The following is a 17,534-nucleotide window of genomic DNA, read 5'->3' as shown; positions in this document are numbered from 1 at the left end:
GTCTTCTGTGCTGTTACATTATTTGTATTTTATTTCCCACAATTGCACATTATGTAAACTCAACTTTCTCTTGTTTTAATACATTTTCTGTAGTGTGTATATTGTGATTTCTTTGTGTGTCCTACAAAAATAAAGTTTGCCATTTTCCTGGTATGTTGTCATTTCATCATCTCAAACCAAAGGCAATGCTCATTCTAAAGGAGATTGTCAGGCACATTTATATGAAAATAATTGTCTTGTACAACAAAACGACACAATATCAATAACAAAAGCAAACAAAAAATAGTGCTGTGACTTGGGCGGGTCTGTAGAGCTGTTAACACCTGTAGTGACATTTAAAATGTGTCATTGCGAGAGAGAAAAAACAGGTTTTTCTGTAGACAGTATCTCATACAAAGACGTAGTCACTATAAGCTAATTTCAACTTTGTACTGCAATTTACTGATTCATTCTAAAACACGTCACTACCCTACAATACTGTCAGTGATGAAAAAATAAAACTCTGAAGCAGAGACATCTTTGATTCATTTCTTGTGTGCATGTGTTTGACTGTGCCTATTAATGTGTATCACAACACTTGAGGAGCCATTTTGTTACATTCGTGTTTTCTTGTTGTGCAGTTGATTCAGTCTAGTATTTGCTCTCAGTAAAATGTTGGCTTCTAGTTTCACACTGACACTGAGGGTGCAGTGTGACTTGTTACAACAAATCTCTGTTAGTCACACACTTGTCTACGCCCTGTGTGTAGGGCCTACTTTAAAGGTCATGCAGTTACAGAACATAAAACAAAATGGCACTATTGTCCAATATAAATCAATTGGCTTTTTTTTTTTACGTATACTTCGAGAAGGGTTTGTAGTAAAAAAAAATAAAATAAATAAATAAAACCATAATAATAGTAATACTCTACATAAAAAGTGACACGGCTCCAGTGGTTGGAGTGATCCTGCATGTTATCCTCACTGTTGCAGATAATACACAGTTTATCTCACATTGCTTGTCGGCCTGTAAATCCAGCATAATTTTGTTTGGACAGAATCTCGGTGTCCTCTCAGTCTCACAGTCTCCTTGTTGTACAGCTAAATCCTAAGCGGCACATGGAGGATTTAATAGTCTTAAATCTGGGCCACACCCAAGCATAACAAAAGCTCCTGCCAGCAATCTGTGCACAGGTTCATATCGGTGCGGTGGGGATAAGTACGAGAGTCTTTTTCTTTTTTTTTTCTAAGTTAGACACGGCTTGCACAACAAGTATTTCTAGGCTATTGTCCATGGCATCAACTGTGACTTGCTTATGATCATGTCGATAAAGTCCATAGGGACGTTGTGAATTCTTTCTATCTAAATAAAGTTAAATACTTATTTAAAAAGATAACCCACGCCTACATGTTCTTGTTGTGTTGTTTATAGCCATCCCGATTTCGGGGCGACTGATAAGGCATGGTATGTAACCGACTGTGTGCGGGAACATTTCCGGCTGTACTTGAATGCAGCATGACGTGACGTGCCTCTGGGCGTGTCGGTTGAACTGTTGACAGTTGGGATTGTTCGGGCTGGTTATGGAAAACTCTGGAAGTTTCTGCGCCGCGTATAAAGAAAATCTCCGGGGCACAGCGCTCTGAGCTGGGACGGAGGACGCAGCGAGGACGTGCTACTGAACTGCTTGTGTCTTCTGAACTGTTTTTTTTTTTTACTAAAGAGGCCGCTGGATGGTCAAAATGGGTAAAGACTACTACGACATTTTGGGAATTAAGAGAGGAGCGTCGGAGGACGATATAAAGAAAGCGTATCGTAAGCAGGCTCTGCGTTATCACCCCGATAAAAACAAGTCAGCGGGAGCCGAGGAGAAATTCAAAGAGATCGCTGAAGCTTACGACGTTTTGAGCGACCCAAAGAAAAAGGACATATACGACCGTTATGGTGAAGAAGGTAAGGAGGTTTAACTTCATTATTCGTCTTCAAACAAGTGTCATTAAGCGTGTTATAACGAGAGAGTGAAGCTATCGGCTGTATCAGTACATGAGGTGTGTGCCGATAAGGTAACTACATCTAAAGGACACGCAGGAGTCCGAGCAGACGTCAACGTTATCCTGTCATGGCGCTCCCTCCCTCTCCACTCTGTCTGGCAGCCCGTGGCTTATTTCTGAGCTCACAGAGGAGAGAGGCGAGGCTCTGCTGGCAGGAAAAAAACTCACATTAACCTGCATGTTTCAACAGGAGGGAGTCAATGACAAACTCTCCAGCTGATGTGGGGTAGAGTTAGACTTAGTCCGTGTTTGATTGACGTTAGGAGAGGGCGGGGATTAGCGCGGCGTTGAAGTCAGTGTTGATTTTGGTGCATGGAAACCTGACAGGTGGGGCAGTGTTACAGAAATGGACTGAAATACTTTACCCTTATTAGCCTTGGCTGTTTGGTCACCATGGTAACTAAGTGAAGGACACGACTATTAAAATATTTATACGTGCTGATGAATGTAGGGAACTTTTAATTAGTAAAAGTATCAGATGTTACAGTGGAGATTTTTCTTAACTTGACACACTTGTGGATGAGGAGTCTCTCCAGTATGGCGCTTGGTGTGTTGCCATGGCAACGGCGTCATGTGGATCAACAGTGCACGCAGGTTTGCATGCATCTCATTGCATAACAATGTTCATTAACATTGAAACATTAGTAACCCATAAATATAATTATAGAAGTTTGGATGGCAACACATGCATACAGTTAGACAGTAAACACACAGTAAAAAAACATACTTTAAAAAAAAAATGAACCTATACTTCAGTAAACATATATTAAAGTTAAACTGCATTAAATTAACCCGGTGCAAAGAAGTTAAATAGTTGTTGCCAATGAAGTTTGAGTAAATAGAATAAGAAATAAAACTACAAATAAAAGCTAAAGACTATATACAAAGTAAGAACAAGCGGCGGTGCACACATATATATGAAACACCACAAAAAAAACAAAACATGCACACAACAAAGCCACAGTGACCATGCCATCTTAACAAAAATGAATTAAGATCCAGTATTTGCTTTTTATCTGTCCTGGCTCGATTCCAAATCAATAGAAAGTTGTTAGGAGTTTTTATAAGGGCAAAACTGAACTGCATTTGAACTTGAACATGAACCTCAGCTTCACTGTGTACACACACCACCATTAAACATGTGGCACAAACCTACAAAATTCTACACCTGCAACGGTTGTAGTCGTTAAGCTGTCTGCTGCAGTAATACTTTTTTAAAAACAAGTATTACTGTTGTGATGAATATGCCGTGATTCCACTGGACAAACATGACTTGCATGTATTGTTCTGTAGTGTTAGACAGTAATTTGGGCAATAGAATCAAATTATGACCTTAATGTCATGAAAGATGATATAATCTAAATAAATCCAAATTTATATGCAGTGAATTATGAATTGCAGAAGATAATAATGTAATAACACCAGGTCCTAAAGAACAACACTCTCTATAACGATGAAACAGCACTGTAAAGGAATGTACCCACAAAATATTCAGCTCGTTTTAGTGATTAATGTACTAACTGATTGTTTCTCTCACTCAGGTCTGAAAGGCGGAGGACCCACAGGCGGAGGTGGTGGCAGTGGCCCTGGCACCTTCAGCTACACCTTCCAGGGCGACCCTCATGCCATCTTCGAAGAATTCTTTGGTGGACGTAACCCCTTCGGGCAGTTCTTTGGTGCCCGCAATGGAGGCATGGATGAGGACATGGACACTGACGACCCTTTTGCCCGCTTTGGGATGGGGGCCCCTGGAATGGGTGGATTCCCTCGCTCTTTCAACTCTGGCATGGGAGGAATGGGCAGTCACAGCAGTGTAGTCAAGAAACAACAGGACCCCCCTGTGGTTCATGATCTCATGGTGACCCTGGAGGAAGTTCTGTCAGGTTGCACAAAGAGAATGAAGATCTCTCGTAAAAGGCTGAACCCTGACAGGCAATCGTTACGGACAGAAGATAAAATCCTGGAGGTGCAGATAAAGAAGGGGTGGAAAGAGGGCACGAAAATCACGTTTCCAAAAGAGGGGGACCAGACTCCCACAAACATTCCAGCTGACGTGGTCTTTGTGTTGAAGGACAAGCCCCATTCGGTATTCAAACGGGACGGCTCTGACATAATTTACCCAGCAAGGATCTCACTCAGAGATGTAAGTTAAAATGACATGTAACTTTTTTAGGAAATCACGAGTCGAATGAAGATCCTAATAGTTCATCTTAATTTCTGATTTTCTTTCCTTTTTATTTTCCCATCAGGCCTTGTGTGGCTCCACAGTCCACGCGCCCACCCTGGAAGGAAAAACGGTGACCGTCTCATCAACAGATATCGTGCAGCCCGGGATGAAGCGACGCATTAGTGGTGAGGGGCTGCCTTATCCAAAACGGCCCGATCGTCGAGGTGACCTAATAGTGGAGTACGAGGTCAGGTTCCCAGACAGGCTCAGCCAGAGTGCCCGGGACACCATCGCTCAGGTCCTCCCACGATCTTAAACAAGACCAGCTGACCTCCAGGACTTTACAAATATCACACTAAGCTGCCAACTACTAGGGCTGGGCGATATGGACCAAAAGGCATATCTCGATATTCTTTAGCTGAATGGCGATACTCGATATATATTGATATTTTTTCCGTGGCGAGATAATTTCATAGGTCTATTATAAATGGCCCGCCTGTAAATCGCACTCCCACCACACACACCTGTGCACCACCTCTAACCTTGCTATATATTTACCCTATATATATATAGATTTTTTTTTCCCCAAAAAAGCAACTAGCGACAAATGTAGCGACTTTTTCTGGAGTTATTGGAGACTCTGACATGACAACATCAACGAGCAGCGGGAGACCTGGACAGAGGGAGAGGAGAAATAAAAGTGAACTGGCAGTTTATGGGAAGAAATGTATAGTATTTTAATGCAAAATAAACTGTATCGATATAAACGATATGGTCTCGTGCTATATCGCATTTGAAAATATATCAATATAGATCAAAATATTGATATATCGCCCAGCCCTACCAACTACTACTTGTCAATCATCACGTAGACATTCATGTGGAGTTATAAGTCACACCAGACAATAAAGGACAGACTCATGGGCTGGGATTGTCAACGATAGTATTAAAAGCAACTTGGTAAAGTGCTAAACGAATGACTGTAGCATTTCCAAGGCGAGAATGTAAATATGACTTCCATTGTTTGGTGTTTGGTTTACTAAAGTTATATTTTGATGAAACAAAAATGTATTATAAGAACACATATGTGCACTATTCTGTGGGAACTATTGTCGGTAATAAAGGTTCTCTGAGAAAGAGGTTTCCTTTTTGCATGAAAATGTTCATTGAATTGTTTACATAGTTAAGACAGAGCACTTATTAAGTAGTTGCTGATGGAGAGATCTACACTTCTAGGATATAAAGAAAGATTTTATATGTTGCTTTGAATGCTTTTACATCCAAATGAGAAATCGTTGGATAAGTGATGCAACAAAGCAATCATTATGGAAAGAGCAATGAACAAGTGAAAATCTGGTGCTATAAACTTTAACCGAGTGGCCTTACAGTTTGTGTTTCAGACAGTGAGACACGAGAGAGTCAGCGAGCCTCTGAAAACAGAGGCGAAAGCGCTTTTTTTTTAGTGACCTTGCCTTTAAAGCGACCTTCTAGAAGCACGTAAAGAAGCTTTGGCAAAAGTTCAATATGTTTTTTTCTGTTATGCTGTGCCTCTATTCCTCTATGGGAGAATTCCTGGCTATTCATCATTTATGTGGACACAAGATCAAATTCCTTCACATTCACAAATTGATGTCACTGTATCTGACCAATGACAGGACCTGCTTGCTTCTTTTTTTGTTGCTACAATAAAAAACTGTTTTACACCTCTGATCTCTCCGTATTAAACTGTAGGTTGGCTGGAACACTGTAAAATTGGATGTTTCATGTTTACATATCACATTTGTGCAAGTCGCATATTGGACTGTAATTGGCTCTTAAAGTGGTTGCAATGTCTCAAAATCATGCTTTCTAGTACACATGTTTAGTAAAGCATATAGCACAAAGACTAGCAACAGAGGGAAACAGCTAGTGTGGTTTCTGTAATATTGCAAATTGTTGTTTCTACAGTACATTTTGCATACGATTTAGAATATAGCTTTTGTTAAACTTTTGACCAGCAATGTTTCCCCCTTCTTTTAGTAATAATGCTAAACTAATCTAATCTGGTTGCTAGCTCCAGCACCATAATGAATGGACAGAAAATGAAAGTGGTATCAGTTTTCTCAGATAACGGAGAGGCCCGGTAGCTGCCCCAGATAAGTGCACACACCATGTACTAAGGCTGAAGAGTGCTTTGCCAGAACAGACTCGTATGTCAGTCAGTTGACATCCTGTAAGAAGTAATTACTGACCCAGTATTCTGCCAGAGTTACCCCAATTTCCATCTATGACTGACCTCTATATTGCCAGAAAGAGGAAATGTAATACAAAATTACATATATTCAACAAAAGCAAATGCAGTATTAGTTTATTTGACAAATGAAATCCATGTTTATTTAAAGTAACACAAAATTTGTTCAGCATAACCCTGAAACTAAAATAAGTACAGTGAAAACAAATTAGTCTAGGGACCAAATTCTGACAGATTTGGCATTGATCCAATCAGTTTGACTCATTCTCTAGCCAGCCTCAAGTGTACATTTGAGGAACTGCAGTTTTTTGGCACTTTGCATGTGCTTCACTTCACAGCCACAGAGGTTGCCACTTGGTTTTGGTGGTTTACGACCAATGGCAGTTGCAGATTTTTTGGTAAGTCAAACCGAGGTAAAAAAAATATTACTATGTAAAATTTTGTAAAACTTGTAAATGAAAGATTCCTCTGAGTATACTTTCTATTTTTATACTGTCCTAAAAAAACACATTTTCTGAAACACATCGGATTTGCTAAAGTAAGTAGGGTTTGGCCTGTAAATCTTACTTCATGAAACAGACCTCAGGCTTCTAACACCCGTGATATAGTCAGAAGACAGCCTGTTGAGTTTGATGCCCCCCAGCTTCAAGTAATGTAGATGCTCAAAGGCAAACAGAGCCTGAACAATGACCATGAGCATGTTTATTACAAGTTTATACTGTATCACAGTCATGAGCTGAGTCTTCAGACCAGAGTGACAGAGCAAAACGGGGTAAAGTGGGTGTGGAAAACTATATTATGCTCTCTTAAAAAAAAAAAAAAGTAATGGCATTGTAAAATCGAATCATGCCGCTTACTGATCACACGAGATGAAGACAAACAGCACTGCAATCATTTTCTGCACAATCGCATCTTTGTAGCTTTGCCGGATCATTAAGGCACTCAGCTTTTCTAACTCAATCAGATGACTAATTTGAAGCAGGCGGCAGCACTTTTTCTGATACTTTTTCTTTTGTTTGTTTTTAACCAGGATAAAGAATGAAGATTATTTGTGTCTTTATTTTTTGCTGCTTCTCAGGTAAGTTTGGTGTATTTCTCTCTAGAAAACATTTATATCGCTATGTTTTATTTGTAAAAGCAGCATTCTGAATTTACCATTAACTTATAAGTGGATGGAAGCAAACTATCAAGCTTATGACAGTTTATGTATTATTGTTAATACATTTAAATGTATTGATGAACTGCAATTAAGGCAATTTTCAATAAGATATTGTAAAACTGTATCAACATATTTTTTTGTAAAATAGCAGAAGAAGCTTATTAATTTTGTAATACACTGAGAGTTGTAACAAAAACACTGAAAGAGGTGTCTGTTCACTGAGGGATTAAGACACATACCACAGAAACACGATGATCTTGGCTCGACTCCATACCTTTACTTTTTGAAATCTCAATTATTTATAGGAATTTCCAAAATAAGTAGGGAAAAAAACGGCACAGTTTCTCTTATTGCATGTAACGCTAACAGTTAAACAATGAGTACTATAAAAGTTGATGTTTTTTAAAATGAAAATGAGGGTGATGATATGAAAACAATGTGATTAAGTAAAAAAGGGGTTGTTTACACTGTTGAACCTCCAGAGAATTATCATCCATAGCTGAAGCCTTCTTCAGCTTTACAGATCTTTACAAGTGAGTTTCAGCTCATTGTTTAGCCATCTTCATTGTTTTGGTTCACTCTAAAGGCTTTTGCAGTACACAATATCTGTTATTAGTCAAAAGAAGCTCTAAAAAGCCACATACAGCCTGCTCAGACACAGTTAGCGACTAGATGGTATAATGGCATATTGGATTTATTTTTACCAGGTGAATCTGAAACATGACCAAATAAATGATAATCTTAATATCACAGAAACGTAACTAACTTGCAAGCAGAAACAGAGGTACTGTAGATATGGTCATGGGAATTCTTGAAGATGTTAAAGAAAGAAGTGTCAACTCTGACTCGGATTCAGAGTTTATTTGCAAAGAAATTGGTCATACATATATACATATGCATATATACATAGATACATTCTGTGTCATCAACAATGTCATCAACTCTTATGCAATCTTCCAGTCCCAATCTTTTGAACACTATTAGATCATGTCTGTAACATTTGACACCTATTGCACACTTAGTTATGAACCCAAGGTTCTGGCAACTCAAGGACTGCTCCCAGCTGATCTGTGGCCAAATTCATCTTGGGTCATTTATTATGTATTCACTTTATCCTCCATATATTTCCTCCTCTCCACGATTAATCACCTCCAAACAACAATCAGTCAAAACAAGTGAGGGTTAAAAACTGTAGCATGCATATCATTTATTGTAGTAAGCTTCCCTGTCAAGGCACTCATCCACATTTCAACATTCATTCAATCCGCCCAACTGGGATCGACAGTTTTAACCAGGCTCTTTTGTCTCATACTGCAGTTGTATGTGTGGACGCTTCAGCAGTGGTGGTGAGTGGCCATGTTGGTGGTGAGGTCTCAATTCATTGCTCAGGTAGTTGGACCACACACAACAGCCCCGAACACTTCAACATGTACTTCTGCAAAGGAGTCTGCTCCAGAGAAAACACTATAATTCAGACTGAGAACAAGATGTTGGCCGTCACACGGCGAGGGAGATACAGCATGGAGGTCAGCAGTGGAGATGGAGCCTTCAGCGTGACCATGAAGAGGCTGAAGATGGCAGATGCAGGGAGCTATCACTGTGGAGTGGGGAATACCTTTAATGTGTTGTACCAGGAGGTCAATCTCATAGTATTAAATGGTAAGTTTTTGGTTAGATCTCTTGAGACTTGGTGGTTTCAAACAAAGTGTGAAACAATGTTCTGTTAACTGTAGATTACAGTCATCTGTCTGGACTGGAACAAGAAACTCTTTGTCTTTTATTCTGTCCGTAGGCTATAAAAGCACATAAAGATTATCAATGTGTCGATAAACTTTTAACAGATACGATAAATCTTGTATTGACTTACTGAACATACTGAATCTGCCAGAATATTCATGTAGCTGACAGCCTGGTCTTGTTTTGGATGGGAATTCTGATGTTATTATGTGTACTGTATATCTTGTGATGTGTCTTCTTCACTCATTTAGCAGTAATAATATCACATGAGTGCATAAACACATGCACGTACACATTATTCCTCGCCAATCATCCTCCATCCTGTCCTCTCAAAGCCTCCATTGTTCCTTCTGGATCTCCTCCCTCCACCACCACCCTGCAGAATGAAGCAGAAACTCTGTCCCAAGGCAGCTTTCAGTCCAGCACTGCACCATCACCAGCAGCATTAACCATGCCCACTGCAGAGGAGAAGAACATCCAGCAAGTTGAAATCAAACTCACAGGTATTTTACAGATAAGCAGCTGTGCTTCTCCACTTAGATGTGTTTTGCTTAGTGTTTCACTTCACTTTGATGTTTGAGCCTTTACATTCATTTGCTGAAGGGTAAAACCGAGATGGTTTCTCATCACACCTAGTCTGGAAGCTGTAGCAGCCCCCCAAAATAGGTCAGCGTGCAAAACTGCAACACACAGTAAACATGTCAAAGGGCATACACGCTTACAAGTGTTTCTGGCTCAGAGGGCATGAATAAAGACTTGCAAATTGGTTAGGGATGTTGGATTTCAAATATGTATGTCAGGGTCTGTTTCTTTGCAGATACCACGGTGGTTATCATTGTTTCGGTGAGCCTGGCTGTTCTTGTCTGTGCCATCATACCTCTTATATTCTACGGACACTGCAGAGGTAATCTAGCTGAGACACAGGCAAACATGTGCACTACTTTCACTCCACAGTTTGATCTTGAACCAAAACTCTTTCACGTGTTTGCACACAGACGTTTCAATGAATCTTTTCGCTTGTTTGTTTCAGAAGGTCGGAACAGATCTGAAGCAAACAAGTGTGAGGTGAGTGATTTTATTGTCATCTACCAGTCTTTATTTTGATGAAAATGTTTTGAACATGACTGTTTTAACCACAAGTGTAATTATCAAATAAAATTAGTTGGTTAGTGATGCTTCTTATTTATTTACAGGCTGATTACTGTGAGGAGAATACAGATGCCTCCTCCACTCCGACTGCAGTGAGACTGCAGTCTTTAGAACCAGCTGCTGATCCAGAGTCCAGTCCTCCGTCCTCTACCTCCCAGTATGCAGCCATCTACCAGGCACTCGATCCCAAAAGTCTGGACTGAGCAGGGTTTATTCTGTTTTGGAGCTGCTCTACATTATAAATCAATTAAAGGAAAGAGTGCATATATTTCCTTTACATTTTGTATATTATATTCTATGATAGTATATTCTATAATTATATTATATTATTAATTATTATTTATATTATATTATATTATTATAGTTTCTTACGACAATTTTAATGAGTGAGGTCCTTGCTGTCCAGGGCAACTTCCAGAACAGAAATAAGATCAATAAGTCTTAGTTTAATCTGGTGGGGTGAAATTAAAAACTGATAAATGAAATACAGGACACATTTTATTGTGTATTTATATTTTAACTTTGCATTGCGGTGTCATGTTTAAATGAAATAAAAAATTGTTTAACCTTTTGTCTTTCATTGTGCAAAGCACTAGTATTGGTTTTCATGAGGTTTCTTTTTTTGTTCATATGAAATGAAATTTTTCAACCAAACACAAAATGCATACATAAAAAGGAAATACACACAATACTGTACGAAATAATACGCACATAACACACTCAATACATCCTCATCAGTGAGTACATTTCTGCTGTTGTCGGTTCGAGAAGCGGAGTTTCTCTTCATAAAATTCAAAGCAGTGTTGCAGTAAGGCCTGCAGAGGGTGCTACTGTGCATATGTTATGACTCAACATGACTACACACAACTTAGAGCTCAGTGATAAAGATTCATTCAGAAACACTTTCAAGTCACCCATTTATCTTCCGATTGTCTTTCTTTCATTGCTGCCATGATCTGAATGGCCTTTACATATGTGCAAACACATCAGTAACAAAAACAGAACCAATATCTCCAACTACCACTGAGGCCAAGAGGTCATATATATTTCCAAAAATGTTAAATTAAAGTGAACATTGCGTTGTGAACAAAGGTTGGCATCATCTTGGTTTTGTTGTCAGGTTGCAGTCAGGATACATACACAGGTGGAAAACATCTGAAGCCACATAGATGACAAAGTGACATACCTGTCATTAGAATGTGCTACTTCAAACACTTTCTTTCGTTTTTATTCTCTGCTGCCTAAATATGTGTCTCCTCAGCTGCTAAAAGCTTCACTGTGCTCATTTGTTCGTCACTAATTGTCTGTCTTTCATGGAAACAGCTGCTGTGTGGTCAAAAAACAGTGCAATGAGAGTGGTGAGTGTGACCAAAATGGTTATGCTGCTATTTGCTGTTATGCTGCTATTTTCATCGATATGAATCTTGCAGAAACTTTGCTCACTTTACTGAAGGCAGGTTAATTTTGCAGTGTGACCCTCGCATTTCATATCTCAGTTGAACTGGAAATTATTGTGCTCATTGTATGTTATGGGTAACTTTTGCTGTCAATCTCTTGTGGGCCCTGGTGATTTTGATTCAATGCTTGTACATTTCTGTATTTATAAGCTGTTATGCACTTGCTTGGAATAGCTCTGAGTCACAGAAAAGGTGTGAGGAGGTCAGAGAAGTGTCAGACAATGACACACCTTTTGTCACTGTTTTCAGACCTCCGCCTACAAGTGGAAAATCCATGCAGACACATACCAAGACTTAATGTTTTACCTGCAATGACTCACATCTGCAAGGTTGCTTTATTTTGAAGGCGCCCCCATGTCTGTCACCTGTTCTTTAAATTGAGTAATATTCTTCCTTTCACACTAACATAAAGTTAATTTATAGGCCCAACTCGTTTTGTAATTATAATTTTGGACAAAATCAGAAAGACTAAAAAAACAGAGAACAACAACTCAGTGGCAAACAAAATCCACTGGCCAGCACCACTATTATAAAAGCCACAATATCCCAGTTCCTTTTGGACAGAGCCATAATAGCAATGTCCCCATGTTTACAGTCTTTATATGCAACAGTCTGATAGCACTGCTAGACAGCAGATTCAGGTGAGAACTTTTCTGTGTTTTTACTATGCTTTATATATTTGACTTGTACAGTAGTAGAAGTGTAGTTTGGTATGTTATTGTAGGTCGGTCATGTGTGGTATGTGTTAAATTTCAGTTCCTGCTTTTTTAAAAATTCACCTGTATTGTAAACTACACATGAAACAAGTATTGTATTACTAAAAGTGTGGGAATGCATCAGAGACCGATCCTCTCACTTCATCTTTATCCATGCATGCTTCTCTTCTTCAAGGTTGTTGCCTACACCCAACCACAGGAAGGAGGATGTACTTGAGAGCTCATACAGATGCTGCCTCACTTGCACAAGATTGTGCAAAGATAGAGCATGTCATTTCAGCACCATTAAGATAAGCTTTGAGGGACCACAGATCAGAATCAGAATGAAGACCATTTCCGTCTTCTTCTTACTTCTATATGGTAAGTGTGTTTATGAAATACACCCATTCATTTAATTAAACACCTCAACAGATCTTTAATTCTTGTCACATGGTGCAATCCTTGCAGCTAAGTGGACAGTGGAAGCAAGCATCAATACAGAGGGATTCGAGAGGGGAGAAGTGTCTTTCCAGTGTTCACACAGTTTTGCGACGAAAAACCATAAATACTTCTGCAAGGATCCATGTACAGCCAATACAGATATACTGGCAACTGTAAAATCTGGTGAAAGAGTGAAGTCAGAGAGGATCATTCTGGTGGACTTGGGGAACGGAGTTTTCACCGTGACCTTCAGTCAACTCCAGCTGTCAGACTCGGGAAGATACTGGTGTGCAGTGGACAGGCCTGGTTTTGATACATTCACTGCAGTATATCTTACTGTAAAGGAAGGTACGTGCATGATCTTTTTACTCTTATCGTGCACTGATTACTTCTGTTTTGTCTGCAGTTATGAAGGTACTTAAACATTTCCATTTTATGCTACTTTATACTCCAGTACATTTCAGCGAGATCTGATATATGATATGATATGTTACTTCTAAGATTCATATTTTACATACAAAATATGATCGATATATGTTTATAAGTCCTCTGTTTTGTTTTGTTTTTTTAACTGTACCTATGTCTATATATGTTTGCACTACGAGAGCAAAATTCCTCATGTGTATACACATACCTGGCTAATTAAAGTGATTCTGATTCTGAAAATACAATGCAATTTTAGATAATAATCCTGTGGTTCCAGATATTTTAAGAGGAGTAGAGGTACAATCTCCAGTATTTCCCACACACACCACAATAACCAAATATTAGATAAAATAATAAAAAATACTTTCAGGAACTTTGATCTTTCCAACCTCATTAATCCTAATCAGCTCAATAACCTTAAATATATCTTGTGACCCTCAGGACAAGGGCAGAACCCTAGCTTGGGAACCACAGGTCTAAATGACTTAACTGTATATGAGTTAAAGGTCCAGTGAGTAAGATTTAGGGGGCTCTAGTTAGCACTGTTGTCTCAGAGCAAGAAGGTTCCAGGTTCAACCCTTGGCTAAGGCCTCTCTGTGTGGAGTTTGCATGTTCTCCCGATATCTCCCTTGAGTTCACTTCGGGTACTCTGGCTTCCTCCCACAGTTAATAATAGGCTAATTGGTGATTCTAAATTGCCCGTAGGTGGTAATGTGAGGGTGGTTCTCTATGTGTCCTGTGATGAGCGTTCGCCACCTCTCGCCCAAAGTCAGCTGGGATAGGCTCCACCTGAAAATAAGATAACAATGTATACTGCAGGTTATTTTCCATCATGTTGACCTGCCATGTAGCCAAGAATGGACAAACTAAACACGGCTCTAGATAGGACTTTTCACGTTTTTTAAGCTAGGTGATTGGAGTAATTAACTACAAGTAGATACCACTAAATTCTACACACTGATCCATTAAAACAAGCGTCACCTCAAACAGCTGCAACAGTAAAATTCTGTTTAGAAACTTGATGCATCTGTATTAACAATTTAATAATGTGAAACGTATCACTCAGGGGACATTTCACTGCAGAATTAGTACGACTTTTAATGAAGCATTTTGCTGTATTGGTACTTTTACTTAAGTAAGGATTCTGAATTCTTCTACCACCCCATACAGCTGTTACAACTCCTGCCATACCTGAACTTTCTCCCACATGGACAATTATTTCCAACTCGACACAGTCAACACCTGGAATGGACACCAGTATGGTGACAAACGTTACATCAGGTAGGTGAAGAGAGATTTTAATTTTAATCCTCATAAATATGAATTAAAGATAGATAAACTTACATAATATTTCATCCAACCTAACAGCCCCAAACAGCACCAGTGGAGTAGAACAAAACATCAACACAGGTGACTCTTCATGATGTATTTTATCATTTCATGCGGTTAGTGCATGAATATCAGCTGACGACGCACTATTTATGATTGTTGAGGCTTTTTTTGTTTGTTTTTGGTCAGGCACCGTGTGGTATGTTACTGTCGGGCTGTTGGCTGTTGCTCTGCTCACTATCTCTGTGCTGGTAATCTACTTCAGGAAATGCAGAACAAACTCAAAACCTCAACAACAAGTTTGTTATAACGGCACAGATCTCGTCAGTGGAGATGAAAGAGAGGTATGAGACAGAAAGTTTAACATGTCTCTTCACAGCAAAGCAACGCTTCTTAGAGAAACATGACTTGTCATGACAAAATTAAATAAATAAAATTTAGATGAGGATGCTTCAGTTTCTGTTCCTGTTTCAGAGGTCTGTATAATTATGGGGGTTTCCAAAGGTCCAAGAATGTTGCATTGACGGAGCAGTTTGAAATTTTAAAAAATACAGTTAGATGACAAGGTAAATCTTCAGTCTCCAGTCTTATGTATATTTGGTAAATATAAATCTACAGCCAGGAGAAAAGACTGGGAACAGCTAGCCAAGGTAAAAATGACCCTCCTTACCAGCACCTCTAAAGCTCTCTAAATAATAAATAATAAAGTTGTATCTTTTTTTGTTAATCAAGACTGCACTGGCTGCCTGCGCATAGGAACACTACACATAGGAAGACCCCAAATAGTCTCTCTCAGTAACCCCTCTCACTAAACTAACAACTGTAACCACAGGTTTCCGTTCTCACTCTTTGGTCTATGTGGGAAATGAATTTAGAGCTTTAGATGTGCGGTAGGTGGATTTTTTTGATGAACCTGTGAGATGAAGCACAATCCAGTTTTATCTTTCTAATTTCCATTTTCATCATTATTCTTATAATGTTTTCTGATATTTATTATATTAACTGTGCAAATTTAATGAGGCTAATAATTTATGCTGTTTTGCCGCCAGTAAACTGAGGAGGAGATGAAATGCAATGCAGAGATCAGTAAAATGCAGAACACATGAGACCTACCTGCTGATCTGTTATTTCTTTGCCATTTTCAACAGGTCATCTCTGAGTACAAGAAGACTCCCCACCCAAAACTGTGCCCACCAACATCTGTGTCCACAGCAGCTGAATGTAGCGTAGATCAAATCTACGAAAACATTTGCTGCTCCAGAGGTACCGCAAATTCAAAACATTCACCTGCAAATGTCCAAGAAAAGCACAACATCAACTCTACAATGTGTAGAACACCATTGCCACCTAAAAGACCTGAAAGAAGTAGTGATGGGGCTTTTGGAAAACGCACAAACAAACCTTCAACAGCTAGAAATATGACAAGCAAGCCTAAAAAGAGCCGTACAAGTAATGCATTGGCTTGTCAGTCCAGATCTTCCAGTGATTCCAAGGAAGAGAGGCCACCATCACTTTGGTTTGGTTTGAATTTATCAGGAACAAGCTGAGTTGAGCTGAGCTGAGTTGTGGTTGATAAGATTCTTTGGATACGGATGGATTCATTACAAAAGGGAAAGCACAGATTATCCTAGATTCACTTTTTAATATCAATTATCCTTTACTTGATAGTTAGAACTTGAGAGGGTGAGATTATTGTTGTTTCTATTATTATTGGAATTTTGTCTACCTGCCCCTCTATGACACAGTCTCAGCAACTAAGCTTCACAGGCATGGCACTTGCTGCACTGCTATTGTACACTGCACAGCTTACAACAGCAGTAACAATAGAAATATTAAAGTTGAGGAAAAAAAACTATTTAAAAACTCTTACAGTTGAACTTTATGCTGATTATTAATTATGATCACAGACTTACATAAACATTAAAAAACATTAAAGAAGTCATTGTTTTTTAGCTTTCTTTTTTTCAACTGAAGCAACAAGCTTTTTCAATGAGTGGATTTAAACATATGATTTAAAGTTAGTTCAATCGCGTCAATTTCACAAGAGTCAGAGGCTGCAGAGACAGCTGTTAATGGTACTCTGCTAAGATAGGATAGTTGCCCTTTAGCAGGACTAATTAATCTAAATGAATCTGGTGTTTTGCCCATCGTGCTTAGGTCTAGCAAGTATCACAAACACTGTATATTTATTTACACTGTATATGACTGTTTGTGCTTGAGTATGCAGGGATGCATTTGCATCACACATATTTGAAAGTGTGAATAGCATGTAGGAGTACGAAGAGAGAGATTTAACCTTCAATTAGTCAGTGACAGTAATGTCTGTACTGTAAAATACACATTTTTATGGGCTGATGCCTCCATGTGTAGTATGTCAGAGGTTCTGACTTTGATGTCTTTTAGCATATTGCACTTGCAGACAGCACTGAACACTGAGGTAACCCACCATTTCCTGAACATTACTGTAAAACTGTGAAATGTATTATCTTTCATGTACTGTGGGGGAATGTCCAATTCATAATAAAAATGTTTAAAAAAAAAGGAAGTTTACGTTGTACTTGCTTGAATAACAAAAGAACCATTTTTTTCTTGAATTTTTGATCTGATATAATATTAGAGAGAAATGAACTTTATGAATCGATACAAACCAAGAGACAAGGTTTAACAATGATAATGATAATAAAAAAGAGAGTAAGGAATAAACAAAGACATTACCT

At 38.8% G+C, this 17,534-nt stretch overlaps 3 protein-coding genes across 3 annotated transcripts; all 3 read left to right on the top strand.

Annotated features, from left to right (window-relative positions):
• Positions 1-1,503: 1,503 nt before the first annotated feature.
• dnajb1b (DnaJ heat shock protein family (Hsp40) member B1b) lies at positions 1,504-5,904 on the top strand. The gene is made up of 3 exons (XM_010739002.3): positions 1,504-1,929; positions 3,569-4,170; positions 4,277-5,904. The coding sequence occupies exons 1-3, from the start codon at positions 1,710-1,712 to the stop codon at positions 4,508-4,510; spliced, it is 1,056 nt and encodes a 351-aa protein (XP_010737304.1). The 5' UTR covers positions 1,504-1,709; the 3' UTR covers positions 4,511-5,904.
• Positions 5,905-7,460: 1,556 nt separating this feature from the next.
• On the top strand, positions 7,461-10,687 carry LOC109139140 (CMRF35-like molecule 3). Its single transcript, XM_019261742.2, has 6 exons — positions 7,461-7,502; positions 8,901-9,242; positions 9,656-9,823; positions 10,138-10,224; positions 10,351-10,385; positions 10,514-10,687. Exons 1-6 carry the CDS (start codon positions 7,463-7,465, stop codon positions 10,670-10,672), a joined length of 831 nt encoding a protein of 276 aa, XP_019117287.2. The 5' UTR covers positions 7,461-7,462; the 3' UTR covers positions 10,673-10,687.
• Positions 10,688-12,867: 2,180 nt separating this feature from the next.
• LOC109139141 (CMRF35-like molecule 1) lies at positions 12,868-16,184 on the top strand. Its single transcript, XM_027282542.1, has 6 exons — positions 12,868-13,002; positions 13,090-13,410; positions 14,659-14,769; positions 14,857-14,898; positions 15,007-15,016; positions 15,966-16,184. The coding sequence occupies exons 1-6, from the start codon at positions 12,966-12,968 to the stop codon at positions 16,045-16,047; spliced, it is 603 nt and encodes a 200-aa protein (XP_027138343.1). The 5' UTR covers positions 12,868-12,965; the 3' UTR covers positions 16,048-16,184.
• Positions 16,185-17,534: the final 1,350 nt, after the last annotated feature.

This window comes from Larimichthys crocea, chromosome X, assembly GCF_000972845.2.
Source record: "Larimichthys crocea isolate SSNF chromosome X, L_crocea_2.0, whole genome shotgun sequence".
In the NCBI taxonomy this organism is placed as follows: Eukaryota; Metazoa; Chordata; class Actinopteri; family Sciaenidae; genus Larimichthys; species Larimichthys crocea.
This window is presented reverse-complemented; position numbering and strand designations above follow the sequence as displayed.